Source organism: Nerophis lumbriciformis, linkage group LG38, assembly GCF_033978685.3.
Source record: "Nerophis lumbriciformis linkage group LG38, RoL_Nlum_v2.1, whole genome shotgun sequence".
NCBI lineage: Eukaryota > Metazoa > Chordata > Actinopteri > Syngnathiformes > Syngnathidae > Nerophis > Nerophis lumbriciformis.
The window spans coordinates 8,378,832-8,401,611 of record NC_084585.2 but is presented as its reverse complement, the minus strand read 5'-3'; the positions used below and the strand labels follow the sequence as shown (position 1 = coordinate 8,401,611).

The 22,780-nt window shown below is 42.7% G+C and overlaps 1 protein-coding gene across 6 annotated transcripts in view; it reads left to right on the top strand.

Moving 5' to 3' along the window:
- Positions 1–22,350, top strand: part of magi1b (membrane associated guanylate kinase, WW and PDZ domain containing 1b) — a 497,598-nt gene extending 475,248 nt beyond the window's left edge. For 3 of the 6 annotated variants that reach the window (XM_061932500.1, XM_061932501.1, XM_061932499.1), the window contains exons 23-24: positions 9,792–9,930; positions 20,167–22,350. In XM_061932500.1, coding sequence (XP_061788484.1) covers positions 9,792–9,930; positions 20,167–21,434 — 1,407 coding nt within the window. In that variant the 3' untranslated portion in view covers positions 21,435–22,350. Of the gene's footprint in view, positions 1–9,791; positions 9,931–12,922; positions 13,003–20,166 lie in introns of all 6 variants that reach the window. The other 3 variants (XM_061932502.2, XM_061932503.1, XM_061932504.1) reach the window with 2 other exon arrangements.
- The last annotated feature ends 430 nt before the right edge of the window (positions 22,351–22,780 follow it).

Sequence of the window (22,780 nt, the reverse complement as noted above, 5' to 3'; positions counted from 1 at the left end):
GCCTTATAATCCAGTGCGTCTTATATATGAAAATAGACCTGACTAGACCCGCCCATCGGCAGTGCCCCTAGGGCAGGGGTCGGCAACCCGCGGCTCCGGAGCCGCATGCGGCTCTTTGATCACTCTGATGCGGCTCAGCAGCTAACTTGCTGAACCCCTCAATTTTCCCGTGAGACTTCCGGATTTCAGTGCCTCTCGCAGAAAACTCCCGGGATTACTTTCACCAATTTTTCACTCTTACAGCTATAATAAGGGCGTGCCATGATGGTACGACATTTGGCGCCCTCTACAATCTGTATTAACAACGTGCCAGCCAAACACTTGTTATACAATGTGCATCTTCTGCTTGCACACGTACGTGACAGCAAGGCATACTTGCTCAACAGCCACACATGTTACACTGACGGTGACCATATAAAACAACTTTAACACTCTTACTAATAATGCGCCACACTTTGAACCAAAACCAAACAAGAATGACAAACACATTTCGGGAGAACATCTGCACCTTAACACAACATAAACACAACAGAACAAATACCCAGACTCTTCCGGGCTACATTATACACCCCTGCTACCACCAAACCCCGCCCCCATCCCAACCCTGCTCCCTCACACATCAAACCCCCCCCCCCCCCCCCCCCCTCTGTGCGTCGGTTGAGGTGGGCGGGGTTTGGTAGCGGGGGTGTATAATGTAGCCCGGAAGAGTTAGGGCTGCATGGGATTCTGGGTATTTGTCCTGTTGTGTTTATGTTGTGTTACGGTGCAGATGTTCTCCCGAAACGTGTCTGAGACCCCTGGTTTATACATAGCATAAAGCAAAAATAAATAACTTTGTATGCAGTGTAAATTCATTTAAAATTTCAAAAAATTTTGCGGCTCCCATTGTTTTCTATAATTTGTGAAACTGGTCAAAATGGCTCTTTGACTGGTAAAGGTTGCCGACCCCTGCCCTAGGGTATAATCAATCCGATGCGCCCTGTGGTCCGGAAAATACGGTATACATAGTAAAATTTAGATTAGTCAATGATTAAAAATATGTAAATAGCTGTTAAAACTAGGAACATTTCAAATCTTGGCAAGTGGCAAATAATTAGATTGAATTCAGTACTACAACTCTGAGAATGTCGTGCATGTCATATATTTATGATGTATAATAGCTTAGAAATGTTATTATACTGCACGTCCTGATATTGCAGCATCAACCACAGCGTTAGATGCACTTGCACAATCAAATTCCAAACACCAGCTTTCATAAAAATGATACGTTTTTATCAGCACAATCAAAGTGGTTTTAATCTAAGGGTTATTCCACCGAAATGGTGCCATTTGCTTGCTGTGGTTCTCTCAAAAATAAACTTACCTTTTAATCTATTAATGATTAAAATTGATTAAATAGTAAATCTGATAATACGCTCTAATACGTGTGTGTGTGTTTGTGTAATGTCCGTGGATGTGTGTGTGTGTTTCCATAAGCCTTGTCTGGCATCACAATCTTAGCGCCTCATCCCGCAATATGTCGTCCAGAAAACGCTGCAGGTTGCTATGGAGACGACCGTGATATTACTGAGAAAAAAAGAAAATTCTTCCAATGCTTGTCTTCTCTAACTGTCCATCCCTGGCTCACATTGGTCATAATTTCACCTAAAACACATCACAGTGATCCAACAACAACTTGTAGTAAAAAAAATAACTCAACAGAGGGGTGGGGGGAGTTGGGACCCTGGAGGTCGACTGCTGCTATAAAGCGCTGCCAGCCGTCCATCACCACGAAGGGGATTTAAAAGGTGGTGAAGGCGTGGGGTTGGGAAGGGTGTGTGTATATGCCCATTGTCTTGGGTGTAGTGATGTTGTCCATAGGCCTGGGGCCGTTCTGCATGCAAGCAAAAGTTCGACTCCAGGTGTCGTTGAGGAGGGAGGGAGGTCAAAAGCGTCCATCATTGAGGTGTCCTCGGGGATGTTTTCAGAACACCCTGCTCCTGTTGTTGCATCAAGGCCATTCGAGGGAGTCAAATCGATACCAAACCCCGCCCACTTCAACCGACGCACAGAGGGGGGGGGGGGGGGGGGGGGGGTGTTGTTGATGTGTGAGGGAGCAGGGTTGGGGTGGGGGCGGGGTTTGGTGGTAGCAGGGGTGTATAATGTAGCCCGGAAGAGTCAGGGCTGCATGGGATTCTGGGTGTTTGTTCTGTTGTGTTTATGTTGTGTTAAGGAGCAGATGTTCTCCCGAAATGTGTTTGTCATTCTTGTTTGGTTTTGGTTCAAAGTGTGGCGCATTATTAGTAAGAGTGTTAAAGTTGTTTTATATGGTCACCGTCAGTGTAACCTGTGTGGCTGTTGACCAAGTATGCCTTGGTGTCACGTACGTGTGCAGGCAGAAGATGTATATTGTATAAAATGTGTTGGGCTGGCACGCTGTTAATACAGATTGTAGAGGGCGCCAAATGTTGTACCATCACGGCACGCCCTTATTATAGCTGTAAGGGTGAAGATCGGTGAATATTAATCCCGGGAGTTTTCTGCGAGAGGCACTGAAATCCGGAAGTCTCACGGGAAAATTGGGGGGTTCAGCAAGTATGCAGCTGAGCCGCATCAGAGTGATCAAAGAGCCGCATGCCTATATCTTATGATGTCATGCAAGTCTAGTTCCACAAAAATATCAATAGTCATCTGGATGCAGGTGTACCTAATGAGTCGTCCCCCTGCTGCTAACCAGCAGCTTCCACACATGAATCACACATTCATGTGAGTACAATCACCTGCCAATGTAATTGCTTGTACATTTATGTTCCCTCCCATCGCTACAAGATAAGCTCCGCTGAGCGTGATCACGGTTGCCCCCGCGGGGCCCCAGCACGTTTGCCTGCTGAGCGCAGCATCCAAACACGGCTCCTACAAATACGTCATTTCGAATCAATGAAGTGTTCTCTATGAGCTGGTGAAGTCTATTAAAACATCACGTTTTTTTTAAAACTATTTTCGATCTACAGTGCGTTCATCTGTTGCATTCGGCGAGTGCGTGCAGTCTAAAGAACACGTAAGCACAGCTTGCTGGTGTAAATATTAACAGTCAGCAAGGAGCATGTTGCGCCTCGGAGGAATTACTCCTGCAGACTCTTTTCAGCTCAGATAATTGGGGAGAAAAAGAGTGATCTTTTTTTCACACGCTCCTCTCCCTTCTTCACAGTTCTGTGACATAGGGACCTTTTTTTTTGCACCACGGACCGTTTAAATGTAGGCGTTATTATCAGGGACCGGCTTCTTTCCACTCGTGCCAGATAAATACAGCAAGAATAAGTGCATGAAAAATGCAAAGTCAATATAACGCTGAATTAGTGGGAGCCCTGTGTCAGGTTCAAACACTGATGACATCTATTAATCAGACAAGAAGCAAGGAATCATGCAGAGACAGGGTTCAATTTAGCTCATGAGGAGAACGCATGGATCTGCACACTTAATCACAGTCTCGCCCTACGCTCTAAGGCAGTGTTTTTCAACCACTGTACAGTCTGGTGTGCCGTGGGAGATGATCTAATTTCACCTATTTGGGTTAAAAATGTTTTTTGCAAACCAGTAATTATAGTCTGAAAATGATGTGTTGTTGTTGAGTGTCGGTGCTGTCTAGAGCTCGGCAGAGTAACCGTGTAATACTCTTCCATATCAGTAGGTGGCAGCCGGTAGCTAATTGCTTTGTCGATGTCGAAAACAGTGGGAGGCAGCGTGCAGGTAAAAAAAGGTGTCTAATGCTTAAACCAAAAATAAACAAAAGGTGAGTGCCCCTATGGCATTGAAGCTTAGGGAAGGCTATGCAGAACAAAACTAAAACTGAATTGGCTACAAACTAAACAAAAACAGAATGCTGGACGACAGCAAAGACTTACTGTGGAGCAAAGACAATTTACATCCAGACTAGACATGACAATCAACAATGTCTCCGCAAAGAAGTATAAAAAATAACTGAAATATTCTTGATCGCTAAAACAAAGTAGATGCGGAAAATATCGCTCAAAGGAAGACATGAAACTGCTACAGGAAAATACCAAAAAAAAGAGAAAAAGCCACAAGAATATGAGCGCAAGACAATAACTTAAACACTACACACAGGAAAAAGGCAAAAAACTCCAAATAAGTCACGGCGTGATGTGACAGGTGGTGACAGTACACCTACTTTGAGACAAGAGCGATAGTGATGCATAGTTGGTTATATTCAACAATTGCGACAACGACTTTTTACTTTTAACTGAGTTTCGTTTTTTAATGATTTCTGCTGGTGGTGTGCCTCCGGATTTTTTCAACGCAAAAAATGTGCCTTGGCTCAAAAAAGGTTGAAAAACACTGCTCTAAGGTACAGCTCCCGGGTCCCTCTATTTATTCAGGAGTTCCACAGTCAACATCACTGAGGCCGCCTCTAAAAGGAGTGGTCACATTTATTATGCAAAACAGGTCCAGTACGCACAATACGTGACGGAATGTGCTGGGGGCCTTGTGATTTCGCCTTGTCTCTGCTTCGTCTGCGTGCTTATCGTCTTATCTGCGTTGAGGTCCTTGAAGTCCTTGGCTGTTAGCGGGCTAAAACAAAGATAGGCCACCCCTCAGACAAGAAGTTTTGTCCTTGCACAGATAGGAAAAATACAGCTTGAGCACAATAGCTAATAACTATAGCAACGGGCTTTAAGCATACTAAAGTTGTGTGATAATATATATATACATGATTATTCTAACATTCTGGGTGTGTTTCTTTGCAATGAGATGCAGATGGAAATCAGCCTTTGGCTACAATCTCAGAATCGTAATCAGAATAGTTTTTATTGCCATTGTTTGAGAACGGGTTCACAAAGTAGGATATTTTTCTTGGTGCAACATAAAACACACATAACACAGAATAGGTAATAAAAGAAAGAAAAAGTGTCAAAATATGGAGCTAACTGTTTTAATGACATTCAGACTTTACTTCAATCAATAACTGAGCAGCATCTCCTCATCCGTGGCTCACTAGTGCAACAACAACAAGGCCGGAAATGTGTCCCGTGAAAAACCGTCCGACCGGAACTCTCTAATAAGTAAAGTCCCTTGGGTGAATAATGTAAACTCACTACACCGGTATGTTTTAGCCCTTTCATGGCGAGTTTACTGACAGATATAAGTAAGAACTTTACACTACTTTATATTAGAAATGACAACAGCGGAGGATGAATGTCCCATAACTAGAAGATAGAGAAAAAGAAGAAGCTTATCGACTACGGCGTCAACACGTGGACGTGCACAAATTTTCAGGACTTATGCAGATCCCAAATTTAGATCAGCAGGTACCAGAAGGTAAGAAAAGTTGCTTTTGCATAATATCGCGAAACATGTTCTATATTTTCAATGGAACATATAAAATGTTGTTGTTGTTTACTTGAGTCATATTGCAGTCTACACGTATCTCTTATGTGTGACTGCCATCTACTGGTCACACTTATCATTTCAACACGTACCAAATAAAGTAGCTTCGAGGTCGGTAAGCACAACCAGAATTATTCCGTACATTAGGCGCACCGGGTTATAAGGCGCACTGTCGAGTTTTGAGAAAATGAAAGGATTTGAAGTGCGCCTTATAGTCCGAAAAATACGGTATATGAATGAGGTAGATCCCATCGACTTGGTCAATTGAAAAGTAGCTCGCCTGCAGAAAAAGTGCGGGCATCCCTGGTTTAGACTGACAAAGAAAATCCGATCCGTGTCACCAGGCCCGGCCCTAACCAATCTGGCGCCCTAGGCAAGATTTTAGGTGGCGCCCCCCCACATCGGCAGTGAAGTGTATATACTCACAAGAAACTGAATAGCTTTGTCTTTGACCTTTTTTTTTTTACTTACAACTATACCTAATATATAAAGGGGTGGAAAAGTGACTATTACCTGCAGGGCAAACATTAGCTAAAAAACAAGTAAAATTAGCTAGCTTCAATGAACCCAAAAATACGTTAAAATAAGTATATTCTCACTAATAACAAGTGCACTTTTCTTGGTAGAAAAAAAAAAGAGAGACCTTTTTGCTCAATATGTTGAAAAATGTTCTTAAATGAAGTAAATGCTAGTTCCATTATCTTGACATAATGATATGCGCTCGGCATTACATTTCTAGAAACCAGCAAACTTATACTAAAAACTAATTTATTGTTCTTAATGGAAAGGCAACAAGGCAAGCGCTTGTTACTCTCGGGGTCTCCTAGCCGCTCAGGCAAATCATATTGTCTAAAAATGCATTTTTCCATGGATAACATGACATCATCGCGCCAAGTGCGTGCTCTTTCAGTCAATTAGTGCGCATATATACAGCCCGGCCCCCGGCCAAAATGTTTTTAATTGTAATTTTGAAGAATTTATCTGAATGTGCATGAACTATTTCTGTTCAGAATCATTTGAAATGTTAAATGTTTCAATATTAACTGTCAGTTTACTGTACTGTGCCAACTGTACTACTATATGAGTACGTGTTTTCTATTGTTTCATTGAAAATAAAACAGCAAAGTCCATTTGGCTGTCATCTGTTTTAATTATGAGACACAATTGTGTCAACCCTACACTGCAAAAACTGAAATCTAAGTAAGATGAAATATCTCAAATAAGGGTGATATTTGCTTATTTTCTGTCTGATAAGATAATTCTTCTCACTAAGCAGATTTTATGTTAGAGTGTTTTACTTGTTTTAAGTGTCCTAAATGATCTCAGTAAGATATTACAGCTTGTTGCTGAGATTTGATGACCTATATTGAGTAAAACATGCTTGAAACTAGAATATCAAGTGTTGCAAAGCTGTGTCATCAACACTCACAAGTATAAAACTACTTTTTTAAAGTAATAATTTCTTATTTCAAGCATGAAAAATAAAATCGTGACTTTGACACAATTGTGTCTCATAATTAAAACAGATGACAGCCAAATGGACTTTGCTGTTTTATTTTCAATGAAACAATAGAAAATAGGTACTCATATAGTAGTACAGTTGGCACAGTACAGTAAACTGACAGTTAATATTTAAATATTTAACATTTCTAACAATTTTGAACAGAAATAGTTCATGCACATTCAGATAAATTCTTCAAAATTACAATTAACATTTTTTTGGTCGGGCTGTATATATGTGCACTAATTGACTGAAAGAGCACGCACTTGGCGTGATGATGTCATGTTATCCATGGAAAAATGCATTTTTAGACAATATGATTTGCCTGAGCGGCTAGGAGACCCCGAGAGTAACAAGCGCTTGCCTTGTTGCCTTTCCATTAAGAACAATAAATTAATTTTTAGTATAAGTTTGCTGGTTTCAAGAAATGTAATGCTGAGTGCACATCATTATGTCAAGATAATGGCACTAGCATTTACTTCATTTAAGAATGTTTTTCAACATATTGAGAAAAAAGGTTTTTCTACCAAGAAAAGTGCACTTGTTATTAGTGAGAATATACTTATTTTAAGGTATTTTTGGGTTCATTGAGGTTAGCTAATTTGACTTGTTTTGGAAAGTCTTGACAAGCCACATTTTCTTGTTCTATTGGCAGATAATTTTGCTTAGTTCAAATAAAATACCCCTCATTTTTGTATTTTTTTCCTTGTTTTTGAACACTGACTTTTTGCAGTGCAATTGTGTCAAAGTCATGATTTTGTTTTTTCATGCTTGAAATAAGAAATGATTACTTTAAAAAAGTAGTTTTATACTTGTGAGTGTTGATGACACAGCTTTGCAACACTTGATATTCTAGTTTCAAGCATGTTTTACTCAATATAGGTCATCAAATCTCAGCAACAAGCTGTAATATCTTACTGAGATCATTTAGGACCAAAACCCTTAAAGGGGAACATTATCACCAGACCTATGTAAGCGTCAATATATACCTTGATGTTGCAGAAAAAAGACCATATATTTTTTAACCGATTTCCGAACTCTAAATGGGTGAATTTTGGCGAATTAAACGCCTTTCTATTATTCGCTCTCGGAGCGATGACGTCACATCGGGAAGCAATCTGCCATTTTCTCAAACACCGAGTCAAATCAGCTCTGTTATTTTTCCGTTTTTTTCGACTGTTTTCCGTACCTTGGAGACATCATGCCTCGTCGGTGTGTTGTCGGAGGGTGTAACAACACGAACAGGGACGGATTCAAGTTGCACCAGTGGCCCAAAGATGCCAAAGTGGCAAGAAATTGGACGTTTGTTCCGCACACTTTACCGACGAAAGCTATGCTACGACAGAGATGGCAAGAATGTGTGGATATCCTGCGACACTCAAAGCAGATGCATTTCCAACCATAAAGTCAAAGAAATCTGCCGCCAGACCCCCATTGAATCTGCCGGAGTGTGTGAGCAATTCAGGGACAAAGGACCTCGGTAGCACGGCAAGCAATGGCGGCAGTTTGTTCCCGCAGACGAGCGAGCTAAACCCCCTGGATGTCTTGGCTCACACCGTCCCTTATGCCACCGAAGATGATCAAGAGAAGAATATCGACCCTAGCTTCCCTGGCCTGCTGACATCAACTCCAAAACTGGACAGATCAGCTTTCAGGAAAAGAGCGCGGATGAGGGTATGTCTACAGAATATATTAATTGAGGAAAATTGGGCTGTCTGCACTCTCAAAGTGCATGTTGTTGCCAAATGTATTTCATATGCTGTAAACCTAGTTCATAGTTGTTAGTTTCCTTTAATGCCAAACAAACACATACCAATCGTTGGCTAGAAGGCGATCGCCGAATCCGTCCTCGCTTTCTCCCGTGTCGCTGGCTATCGCGTCGGTTTCGCTTGCATACGGTTCAAACCGATATGGCTCAATAGCTTCAGTTTCTTCTTCAATTTCGTTTTCGCTACCTGCCTCCACACTACAACCATCCGTTTCAATACATGCGTAATCTGTTGAATCGCTTAAGCCGCTGAAATCCGAGTCTGAATCCGAGCTAATGTCGCTATAGCTTGCTGTTCTTTCCGCCATGTTTGTTTGTGTTGGCTTCACTATGTGACGTCACAGGAAAATGGACGGGTGTATATAACGATGGTTAAAATCAGGCACTTTGAAGCTTTTTTTTAGGGATATTGCGTGATGGGTAAAATTTTGAAAAAAACTTCGAAAAATAAAATAAGCCACTGGGAACTGATTTTTAATGGTTTTAACCATTCTGAAATTGGGATAATGTTCCCCTTTAAGAATATTTTTCAACATATTGAGCAAAAAGGTTTTTCTATCAAGAAAAGTGCACTTGTTATTAGTGAGAATATACTTATTTTAAGGTGTTTTGGGGTTCATTGAGGTTAGCTAATTTTACTCGTTTTGGAAAGTCTTGACAAGCCAAATTTTCTTGTTCTATTGGCAGATAATTTTGCTCAGTTCAAATAAAATACCCCTCATTTTTGTATATTTTTTTCTTGTTTTTGAACACTGACTTTTTGCAGTGCAATTGTGTCAAAGTCATGATTTTTTTTGTTCATGCTTGAAATAAGAAATGATTACTTTAAAAAAGTAGTTTTATACTTGTGAGTGTTGCAGACGCAGCTTTGCAACAGTTTCAAGCATGTTTTACTCAATATAGGTCATCAAATCTCAGCTGTAGTATCTTACTGAGATCATTTAGGACCAAAACACGTAAAACAAGTAAAACACTCTAACATAAAATCTACTTAGTGAGAAGAATGATCTTATCAGACAGAAAATAAGCAAATATCACCCTTATTTGAGATATTCCATCTTACTTAGATTTCAGTTTTTTGCAGTGTGGCGCTCTTGTTTCATTTTATTCCCCCAACCCCCCCCTGCCTCCCCCCAGGTCGGAGATGAGATCTTGGAGATCAACGGCGAGAGCACCAAGGGCATGAAGCACTCCCGAGCCATCGAGCTCATTAAGAGCGGAGGCCGACGCGTCCATCTGGTGCTCAAGAGGGGCGACGGCTCGGTGCCGGAATATGGTGGGTCAATCTACGAAAACATTCCATTCTCCCCCATCTTCACTCCCTGAGCCGGGGGGGGGGGGGTGGCGGGGGAGGGGGGGCACGGCCGGTTGGTGCTTCCAGGGGGCGACAGCACCAAAACCCGGGTCGGGTGGTGTCTTTTCTGGTGGAGGGTCCTGCTCCAGCTTTGGGATTCTTATTTTTTTTTTTTTTTTTTTTTTTCAACCTGTCCTGCTGTCACCTTCTCTTCATGTCATCCCACTGTCACTTTCCCATCTTCGAGCAGAACTCGCTTCTGCCGGGACTCGACGCAAAGTGAACTGTTTACAACGCCCTGAGTAGCGAGCGGGAACGGGAGTTACTCTTGAGCACAGCTTTTTGTCACGAGCATATTTATGATATTTATTGAAGGTGAATGTAAGCTACTGAACTAAGGATGGGAAGTGGGAACCACAATGAAAGAATCTCACATAGTTTGCTTGACATTACCCCTTTTTTTTTTTTTTTTTTTTTTTTTTTTGCACCCACTTGATATCATTGAAAGCTGTGACAATAGGAACTCCATCCATACGCATCAAATATATACAACGCTTTGTACAGAGATGAACAAATAGAAGTATTTTTGTTCTGTGTACAGAGCCATGAAGTCAAGCCACATATAAAAAGTCTATTTCTGCATGACGTTGTCAACAGTGGATCTTTTTTTTCTTTCTACTCTCTATTTTCCATAATATTTATGGAAGTTTCCTCAAAAAGTGGTTTTGGACAGAACGAGTCATGTTCAATGTACAGTGTTTTGGTTTTTTTTTCTGTTGGCTTTTCGCTATATCTGCCTGTCTTGACAAGTGATTTGATTTGCGCTACCAAAACTACGGCATCATGTGACCTTGTGTGTGTTTTTTTGTTTTGTTTTGTACACTTTTCTTGGCACAACCTTTGGCAGCCTTGCTAATGTTTCTTTTGATTCCTGTCAGAAATGTAAAACTGCTTCATATGCTCTTGTCGCGCGTGTGTGTGTGTGTGTGCGTGTGTGTGTGCACTTGTCTCACCATCCTTGTGTGGACATACACTTGACAAGCCACCCTTTCTGTGAGGACCTTTTGACTCGGTCCTCACAACTACAGAAGTGACATATTTTTTTCACTTTGTGTGTTTGGCATTCTGAAGTGAGGTTGCAACTTTCTACTCCCATCTAGTGCTAGATTTTTTTTTTTTTCATCATTCTAGCTATAGTGGAAAGGGGGGGCCCTCACAACCTAGTAACCAAACGTGGGTCCACACAAAGTAGGCAAGACATGTATGTGTGTGTGTGTATGTTCTTGTACTTCTACCCTTCTTGAGACATCAACAAGGAAAAGTACCGTCCATGTGAGGACCGGTGAACAGGGTAGAACCGAAAACATAGTCCCAATATGGAAAACCATTGCATCTGATAGAGAATGTCGTCTCGTGTGTATCTTAAATCTGAGATGATATCATTCAAATTAATTTTTTCCAAGTTTTTTTACCCTTCGCGTTCATATTTCGCTGTGTTTGTTGCATATTTGTTGCATTTCGCTTGATTGTAAAATATGCCGATCGAAAGGGGGTGTGACGTTCATATGTTGTCAATATTCAGTGTTTTATCGTTCATAGTTAATATTGTAAATCCCACATTCTTTATTTTCATGTACATTCTGGGTGTTTAAAAACATTTAAAATTCCATTCCCGTTTTTCAAGGCGGTCTGTCATAACGTTTTTAGCATTCAATCAGACATTATTTTGAGATTTCGTATTAGTGTTCCTAAAAATGGATATACCCAGACACATTTTTTTTCTCTAAATTTCAAAAAATTTGCCCAGGCCTGTAATAGAGAATCTCTCATTTGCACCCCTGGTGGTGAAATCTACCAAAATTAGTGTGGTCCCAAAAAAGGAGGGATTTTTCAAATTGACTGTGTCGGTTTTAAAAGTGCTCCCCCTCTGGTCAACATATGTAATAACAAGTGTGTTTAAGAAATTTAAGTGTGCCCCTTTTGGCCAAAATTCATTTAAAAATTAATAGAATAAATATTTACATAGAGACTGTTGTGTCTGACCAGCTATTCGTCCCAGAGAATCTAAATTACTGGTCAATCCCAAGTTCTTTCGATGACATATATGCTGAGTAAGAAGGACCATCAAGACAGAATTGGAATATTTTCAAGTTTTACTAAAGCTTTAGGAGATCAGTTTAACCAATACATTCATATCGGCTACTCTAGTTGATCTGACATTCAAACGGAAAAGCCAACTTCGTGCACACAAAGAAAGCCCCCCTCTCCCCCTCGCAACACTGACAAGGAAGATTTGGGGGTTTGGTTTCACATTCCTGATGGTTTAAGAAACTAAACAGACAATCTGAAAACAAAGAGAGACTGGTGGAATATACAAAGGAAAAGTACTAGATCCTCTAAACATGGCTATGTAAAAAGAAAGAACTCTTAAACATATATGCATCCTCCACAAGACATACTGTAATAACTTGAAATAATGAAGATTAAAATATAAAAATAAAAATATTTAAAAGCTTACCTTTTTTATATTTACATAGTATGTATATATTATTAATGTTGTAAATATAAATCTTTATATATCTAGAAAGGGTGGTCCTAAAGAGGTAGGCATTTTTCAGAGGTCTCAAGAAGGTCAGAAATACAAAAACGTGTGTGTGGGTGTGTGCGAGTCTCACTTGTCTTTTTTTTTTTTTTTGCGGACGTTTGTGTGTGTGTGTGTGTGTGTGTGTGTGTGTCTGTGTGTGTGTACTTGTTTCCGGGTCTTCTCTCTGTAATCGCTGGTTTCCACCGAGGGCTCTGGGCAACTTCCCGGACGGTCTCATCACTCAACGACTCGGTTATCAAATAAACAATTTTTTTCATTGAAAATCAATGCTTTCTTTCTTCAAGTTGGTGACCCTAAAACCTCTTCTCTTTCTCTTTCATCTCGTTCTATCCTCCCGGGTGTGGTATTGCGCTGGGCTGTTTCCTTCAGGGGCGGTGGCTCCCCATCTCACTGCATGTTTGAGAAATGACAAGATGGGGGACGCCTCCGTCCTCCAAAATCAAACCACGGTTTGTAGCTGTCCTCCGCTGTCGTTCGGCCTCTCTCTCTCTCTCTCTCTCTCGCTCTGTCTCGCCGTCCATCCTGGTGTTTGTGTTGTGGCCTCACCTGCCTGCGCTGTAGCACCATGCTTACAAGTCCATCCGCCCACAATGCATTGCCAACGCCGCCGCCTGAGTCGCTGTGGTCATGCTGCACCCTTTTGTCCGTTTCAGTCAGACTTCTTATCCTCAGTTCTGTGCTGCAAGTTTAGCTTTCCGGCCTAGGGCCGAAGTTAAAGTGGGTTTTGGATAAAAAAGAGCCTGTTTTCTGGAGAATTTTGCAGGATTTTGTGCAGAAAAAGGGCACAGTAATGGCTTTAAAATCCTTATTTTTTCCATATTATCTCTTGTATTGCTAAAATACTGTATTTCCTACCATAATAGATGCCATGCTTCAATTAAACACTAGGAACGCACACATTTACACTATTTAAGCTTAATAGTTGGGACGTCCCGATACAACTTTTTCACTTCCGAAATAGCAGTCTTGACTAGGGATGATGTTTGATAAGAAATTATCGAGTTCGAGCCCATTATCGAATCCCCTTATCGAACCGATTCCTTATCGATTCTCTTATCGAGTCCAGATAGGTTGTTGTATATGGAAAAAAACACAATATTTGGTTTAACAAAGGCTAACTTTTATTTTATAACAAAAATAAATAAATAAATAAATATTGACTGTTGTTACCCAAATTAATTAAGTGGGATTTTTCAGGAAAAAAACAAATATATACAGTAACACAAAAACAACCTGTCTCTGTGATCACTATAGGTGTATAAATAATAATATAGTGTTAAATAAAATCAGTCCCTTGGGCACAAAACTGAAAATGATACAGCTCTCCCAAAAGTGCACTTCTACTGCTATTGGAACATACTAACTACACACACAGGCAGACAGCTAACAAACAATCCAAGACGTCTAATAAAGTTCCAAAGCAGATTAATCCTTATAGGCTCTTTATTGTTGTTGATCTTGCTTTACTTTTGTCTTGCACTGGACTGTTATTTTATTTTATTTTTTTTAAACTGAAATACACACAATGACAAATGTATAAGCTATGTGATTCAATTAACATACTGAAATTTAATACACAATATGTAAATATTAGCTGTGCACAAATATACAGTACTATCATCAAACAAATACTTCTGAGTGTTGAAACTATTTCGACGTTGGAAATACACGACTGGCAGCCATTTTAAGTCCTCAAAACATCCATTGAAACAGTGCACAAAAATCGTTTTTCAATAGTATCAAATTTAACCACTTTCCACCTTAATATTGAGTTACATAAACAAGTTAAACAGCTTACTTACAGACTTATCTTTTCCAAGGCTTGTAAGAGCTAACACAGCTTGTCTACTTCTCAATTGTCTCATGAACTTAACTGACGTCGCCAAACTAATGACGCGTAGTATTTTCATATCGCCACAAGGTGTCAGTAAGAGTCTACAATCAAATGGGCATAACATTGCCGTCCCACAGGGCATTTCCTGTGGGAAGGGATTCGTTCCCAGGGATTCGAATAAAGAACCAACTCTTTTTCTTTACTATAGTGGCCTCGATCACGGGTACCGGTTCTCAAAAAGGGATTCGAGTCCATGGAATCGGTTCTTTTCTTATCGAACAACCGGGAGAAGCGGTTTCAAACATCATCCCTAGTCTTGACTTTTGGTCGATACCAATATCGATCCGATACTGATCCGTACTTTACTTTACTTATAAGGCTTGGTCAAGAAATATGTTGTTGCGATCACATGCATGCTAGATAGAAGTCCTCGAGTCTAGACCGGTCTGTATACTATTTAGAGTATTTTCCGAACTATATACAAGCCGCGTCCACTAAATTTTGGAGCAAAAAAAAATAGTTTTCCATATATTAGCCGAACTGGACTATAAGCTACAGATCTATACGTTGTGAAATTAGGTATTTACACAGAAACATTTTGTAAATGTTTATTTACATGCCTTAATGTGGAGGTCTTGCACCTCCGGGTTCTTCGGACCACCAAAAGGCTTGACGGTTTTGTGATTTGGTTTATTTTGCAATTAACTTATCGCTCTGCTTTTCAGCAATCGCCTCTCGTGACGGTCTCGCTCTTCGGGTTGCTTTTCAGCCATCCGCTCTCGTCTCCGTCTCCGTTTCCGTCTCGCTCTCTCCCAACTTCTCCGACCTCTTCCTTCCCGGCTGCTGCCCTTTTATAGAGTGACAGGTGATCAGATAAACGCGCCCAGGTGTGCCATCTGCGCACCTGTCGCCGATCTCGGAGCCGGCCCCGGCACACCCCGCCTCGCTGCAGGTCCGCAGGCCACGCCCCCTCACACTTAATTATTTCCATACAGTGCCTGTAAAACGGCTGATCAAACAAAACACAAGTCATCGCCATGGGCCCACTAGCTGCGTAAGCTTGCTCTCAAATTAGCTACGTTTAGGAGATCAGTTTAACCAATACATTCATATCGGCTACTCTAGTTTATCTGACATTCAAACGGAAAAGCCAACTTCTTGCACACAAAGAAAGTCCCCCCCCCCGTTTTGGTGAATTTACGAAACTGAAACAATGCAAAAAGAATGCCATTGTACGTTAATAACACTAACACGGACAGTCGTAAATGTGTTAGCATATTTGCTAATGCTGTTGACGCTTCATTACGTCACGATACCATGTACAAACAATACGTATGGGACGATTTAGCAAGTAAGACATGTTTTAGTTGTATTGTTAAACTTTCAAATGTTGCTTGGAGTCGTAAATGAAGAATCCGTACGAGTAGAAACGCTATGGACGGCTAGAAGACTGAACACCACTTTTACTTTTGGTTGAACGCATTAAACAGAAGGAAATACTGTAGCCCTTCACCCTGCAGTACCTGCAGTGAGCAAACTCATCCAAAAGATGGCGCCATAGCACAAACAATAACACACAAATTAGCGGAATTTACGATATTCTTTTAATACGTCACTTCTGAGTTTCAATTGCGAGTATGCATTCATTTTAGTTTGTCCAAGGTGTGTTGCCGTAGTCTTTCAGCGTGCCAGCTGTCTTTTTTTGGAGCCCTACAAATCGTTTGCTTTAAATATGGAATATATTACTTGCAAGTGTTTGATTATAACGTGTATCTTAGTTGTAGTTTTCATTGCCAAATTTGGAGGTAATAATAATAATAATAATAATCATAGATTTTATTTGTAAAAAGCACTTTACGTTGAGTAAACAACCTCAAAGTGCTACAGTGTATTAAAAAATTAAAAAACTAAATAAAATAAAAATATAATAAAAAAAATAAAATAAAAATAAAAACTAGAACAGCCAAATAGCTAAAACTAGTATGCATACATCTAAAAAAAAAGAAGGCTTTTTAAAAAAAAAAAAAACAACGGTTTTTAAGCCTTTTTTAAAATCATCCACAGTCTGTGGTGCCCTCAAGTGGTCAGGGAGAGCGTTCCACAGACTGGGAGCGGCGGAACAGAAAGCCCGGTGTTGAAACTGCCATGTAAAATCGTTAATGCTAATCAGTAGCATGCGTATGGCATTTCCAATTTAATTTAGCATCGCACATTTGTTTTAATGCATTTATTATTAGGATATCATATAAGTTATATTAACATTTCATTTATGTTCAGTTTTACAGTGTTTTCAAGACTCAAATGGAGACAACCTGTTATCGGTCTACTAAGCTAGCAAAAAGACGTGTTAGCAGGAGAAGAACAGACTGCTTGTATCGGAGTTCTTATATCGGACATTTTATATGCAGGCCGATATAATCAGGTTGATCTCAGACCAAATTCTGATATCAATATCGTATCAGGACTACCCTTACCTCACGGGTTCTTCTCACAGATCCATGAAAGGATTGTGTCAAATCAAACTACAGAGTCGGAACAGTTTCTCAGATTAAATTATCGTTTTTATTAACAAGCGTCGTAAATAACGTCACTGAACAGTATCAGAGTGGATCTTACGATTAGAGATGGATGCCGATGTTTGCCTTTTTTAACGGATCTTTACTACAGCTGTGTTCCAGCGTTTACAAGGCTAATGATTAGGGATGGGAATTTCCCGGATTTTCCCGATTCCACTTTCGATTTTGCTTAGCGATTCGATTATTTCTCGAATTATTCTTTTATCGATACTTATTTGGGAAAAAGAAAACGAAAAGGTGGATTAGCATCAACTTTGTTAGGAATAACGTGACCTTACAAAGCTAACACTGCGGTCTTAAGAGGCTCATAGCAATGACATATTAATATTCTTCTGCAGAATTCAACAAACTAAAACAAGAATGTAACATTTGAGTCTTTGTCATTTGCGTAAAAAATGTATAATGGAAATGAATCTGGTTAGAGGAAAACATGCCATTTTTCTCTGACTACAATTGAACATTGCCCTACCGAAAATCAGGAGCATCTACTGTGGCAAATTGGTGAAAGCCCTTAACCAAAAACTTAGTCCACGCTTGGTGACATTCGTAGTCGTCTCGTCATGTTCATCTAAACGAGAAGGCGTTCATTTCAATTTAACAGGTCGACAATTAGGCAAATGGCGCTAACATGATAGTCGGTTTTAGTCAGTACCTGTTGTATTTACGGGACTGTGATCTTTTTTCGTAAAAAGATTGCGTACACAGGCCCCGACGTCGGATAAAGTGAAAACAAAGGAATTTGACCGGATTCTGTCAATGAACAAGGAAGTTGCTACTACGACTACAAAATAAAACATAAGTAATATAATGTATGAATAGATATCCATCCATCTTCTTCCGCTTATCCGAGGTCGGGTCGCGGGGGCAGCAGCCTAAGCAGGGAAGCCCAGACTTCCCTCTCCCCAGCCACTTCGTCCAGCTCTTCCTGTGGGACCTTGAGGCGTTCCCAGGCCAGCCGGGAGACATAGTCTTCCCAACGTGTCCTGGGTCTTCCCCGCGTCCTCCTACCGGTCGGACGTGCCCTAAACACCTCCCTAGGGAGGCGTTCGGGTGGCATCCTGACCAGATGCCCGATCCACCTCATCTGGCTCCTCTTGATGTGGAGGAGCAGTGGCTTTACTTTGAGCTCCTCCCGGATGGCAGAGCTTCTCACCCTATCTCTAAGGGAGAGCCCCGCCACCCGGCGGAGGAAACTCATTTCAGCCGCTTGTACCCGTGATCTTGTCCTTTCGGTCATAACCCAAAGCTCATGACCATAGGTGAGGATGGGAACGTAGATCGACCGGTAAATTGAGAGCTTTGCCTTCTGGCTCAGCTCCTTCTTCACCACAACGGATCGATACAGCGTCCGCATTACTGAAGACGCCGCACCGATCCGCCTGTCGATCTCACGATCCACTCTTCCCCCACTCGTGAACAAGACTCCGAGGTACTTGAACTCCTCCACTTGGGGCAAGATCTCCTCCCCAACCCGGAGATGGCACTCCACCCTTTTCCGGGCGAGAACCATGGACTCGGACTTGGAGGTGCTGATTCTCATCCCAGTCGCTTCACACTCAGTTGCGAACCGATCCAGTGAGAGCTGAAGATCCTGGCCAGATGAAGCCATCAGGACCACATCATCTGCAAAAAGCAGAGACCTAATCCTGCAGCCACCAAACCAGATCCCCTCAACGCCTTGACTGCGCCTAGAAATTCTGTCCATAAAAGTTATGAACAGAATCGGTGACAAAGGGCAGCCTTATAGTGTAATGTATGTATATATAATAATTTTTACTGCAGTTAAGTAGGGGAGACTCGGACATCAGCGTGGATCTACCTTAGCTTTATGTTTCAACTAATTTACAACTTACGCAACATGTAAGCAAACTACAGCGTCAATTCCGGTCCTTCAACAATCGTTATTTCTTCGGAATCGAAATATATATTCATGTGTTACATAAAGCCTATTATTTGCGCACTATTGACTGGTGAGGCATTGAAAATTCACAATGATAGTTAAAAGGTGCATTAACTAAAAGCTAAAAGTTTTCAAATGTTTCTTAAAAGTGTCAAGATCACGGAGGGACCGGTGCAAGTTGTCTGGGAGCTATGGCCCGGAATGCCAGCTCTCCACGGGTTTTGAAAATGAGTTTTTGGGATCTTTAGAAGACCCTGGCCTGAAGACCGGAGGCTGCGCCCTGAAGGTTAGGTACATAACAAGGCAGTGATGTACTGAGGGGCCCCGCCGGGCAACGCACGGTAAGTCAGGACTAAAATCTTAAACTCGACGCGGAATTTGACTGGAAGCCAATGAAGACTGGATAGAACGGGGGTGATGTGGGCTGGTCTGACGTAGCTGTCGGAAAAAAATCTCATACGGGTCACATTCCGGTCGCATTGCCGTTTAGACTGAAGTCACATTTGAAAAGATCGGATTCCAATCGGATTCGGAGTGCCTCCTGATGCGGCCTGAATCTGATGCGGAAAGATCAGATTTGAAGCAAAAAATATCCGATCTGTGCCAATTGAGGGCACAACAAAAAATGAGATTCGGTATGCAGTGTAAACGGGGCCAAAGTATCAGATCGGGATTCGAAATCGGATCTACGGCTAAAACTATTGATCGGAATCGGAAGCCAAAAATGTTGATCGGGACATCCCTACGTGCTTACGATATTTGGAAACATTAGCGTTCCAGCTGACTACACGCACACTTTCAGATTAGTTCTGTCCATGTTGGGACTTACTAAGCGGGGGTAGATGCTTCAGACTACTGTAGGTTTAGGTTAGTCCTAAAACACTACATTGCTTGCCTTAGTTCAATGTTCTAGATCCTGACTTGAGCATTCATTGGCTGTAGACACGAGCGCATGAAAGCATGGCTTGTCGGCGCAAGGCGGATTGGTTCAGCGGGTGCTGAACTCTGGTATGGAGCAGGTTTGTTGAGGTTCACGTCATGCGTGGCTTCTGCCGTCCTAACATCCTGGCTGGTGTCTTCTACCGTCTAACATCCTGGCTGGTGTCTTCTACCGTCTAACATCCTGGCTGGTGTCTTCTACCGTCTTAACATCCTTGGCTGGTGTCTTCATGCCGATGGCTTTCATACGTCACACCCGACTCACCCAGCATGGTTGTGGTTGTTTCACGGGACGCCAGCTCTGGCTCTTTAAGCATGTTTGAGCGTTGGGCGGCCCCGGTCTGAATGTGGCACTGTGTTGCAGACGGCGGCAGCCACGTCGGCAGCATCGCAGCCTCAGGGTTACAAAACGCTGCGGAAGTGAGCTCCGTGCCGCCCTTCAACGAGCCGTCGGAGCAAAGCTACAACCCAGAACCCCAACAGTCATCCCGCCCCAGGAACGAGACCGCCCATCAGTCTTCGGGCGCTGGCAAGCACCATTCGCATCACCGCCATCGCTCTCCTCACAAGAAGAGCGGCACAGGAAGACACAAAAGGATCAAATCCCCAGGAAAGAGTAATTTGTTGAGGAAGAAGAAAGATAAGGGAAAAAATGGCCACCGCCATCACCACTCCAGCGGGCACAACCACGGACGCCGGCATTCCCCCGACAAGGGATACAAACGCTCGCAAAGTGCAGAAAACGCCCTGGACGGCCGTCACGGTCGCTCCCCCGAAAGGCACCGTCACCACTCGCCCCGTCGCCACCGCTCGCCACATCGCTCGCCCCGTCGCTCCCCTTATCGCTCGCCCCGTCGCTCCCCTTATCGCTCGCCACGCCGCTCCCCTTATCGCTCGCCACGCCGCTCACCTCCCCGCTACAGGTCGCCCCATCGCTCTCGCCATCGTTCCCCCGCCAGACACCACGCCCGCTCCCTGGATCCCTACCGCAGGTCCCCGGAAGGAGAGCGGCGCCACGTCAACGAGAAGCCCAACGCTAACGAGGCGGTTTTGAAGGAGGCCACTCCTGAACCGAGCTTCGCTTTTGACGACGTCCTCCGCGAGCCGCCTGCCTTAGGACGCCTCAACAGGGAGGCGGCGCGACTGCCGCCAGACAGGGAGGAACGCCCCTTCTTGGAGGAGAGCCTTTTGTCAAAAGCGTCCACCATGGAGAGGGCGTACCGAGGGGAAGGCCTGCTGAAGGACGTCATCTCCCGAAACCAGAGGGACAACTTCGAGCACACGTCCCTGCCCAGAGTGCGGACCCCCGACTCCGACTCCGCCTTCAATAAGTACAGCTCGCTGCTACGGGGGCGATCGCCGGAGAGGGCGGACCGGGACAGACATTACGCCAGCAGAGGTTCCACCCCGGAACCGCAGTACCGGACCCGCAGCCTGGGACGAGACATCTCCCCGATCAGGAGCCCCAGAAGGGACGACTCGGAGGACGAAGAGGACGACGACCAATTTGTGGCGGCGAAGGTGACCGAGTACTACAGCACCCTCAAGACCGACGTGGGCCGCTCGGCCAAGCCTTGGCTTCCGGAGCCCAAGAAGACCTCCAAGGACAACCCCAAAGATCTGAGCATCTGATTGGACCCGCGGCCGTCCAATCGCAGCCACAAAGTCAGCTCACGACACACGAAGGAACGCAACCGTGTCCACGCAACACAACACCTGCACGCCGTTTTGATGAATCGATGTTACAAGGTCCAGGAACCAGACTCTGGTCCTGTTTTTTTTTATTTTTTTTTATTGTATCTTTCCCCTTTTTGGTTTGAATCCTGTTCTGCATTTAGACTCATTCAGACTTTTCCATAAAAAGTAAAAGCATAAAAAAACAAAGATGTGCCTAACAGTTCCATCCACATTTTTTTTTCGTTTCTTTTATTTGATACTCGGCGGGCGTTTTGTGCTGCACTGTCACTAAATAATGATTCAATGTCTGTACTTTTCCACTAAGACCCCAAGGACGCCTCACACCCGCATCACTGGAACGCCACCTGATGGCCTCACAGTGATGGTGTGCATGTCTCTCTCTCTCTCTCTCTCTCCCTACCTCTCTCTCTCTGTCTCTCTCTCTGCCCCCTCCCTCTCTCTCTGTTTTATAGACATTTATTTACCAGACTATAGCACAAGCCTGCATTTGTATATTTTTGACAGTTTGCAGTATGTGTACATTCAGAGGTGTTCATTTGAAACAAATGACGGGGAAAAGTTCAACTATGATGATGGTGATGTTCAAATAAAATAATATATTCAACAAATCAAAAAAAAAAAAAAAAAAAGCCTTGTTTTTTTTTTATCTTTCTTCCTGCACAATTGCTTAAAGTCTGCGATATCAATGTTGTTGACATCATGTGACCTGCATTACGTCACATTTATTCATCAAAGAATGTAAAACAGGCCATAAAAAAAAAAACACACTTAATTTGATCTATTTTTACTTCAGAAGAAATGTATTTTTGCCTGTGAGAAGTAAACACGACCACTAAAATATCTTTGCAGGTGACAAGATGAACATTTACCTCAACTTTAAACATATATAATGACAATATAAAGAAAAGTCTGCTGTTCCCCGCCAGGTCCAGCTTCCATTCTCATCTCCAGGTGCTCTCTCCTCCACCTCCCATCCTCAGTTGCCGTGGAAACGGCCATGCAAGTGACTCTTCCCTGCTGAGGAGCTTGCGGCCTGAACGATGCTGAGAAGGAGGAGGAGGAGTGTGCGGCCATTTTTGGCCGCTTCAAAGACCTCCACCTCTCAGCATCAAGGGTTGGAATTGGGGGTTAAATCACCAAAAGTTATTCCCAGGCGTGGCCACCGCTGCTGCTCACTGCTCCCCTCACCTCCCAGGGGGTGATCAAGGGTGATGGGTCAAATGCGGAGAATAATTTCGCCACAATTAGTGTGTGTGTGTGACAATCATTGGTACTTTAAC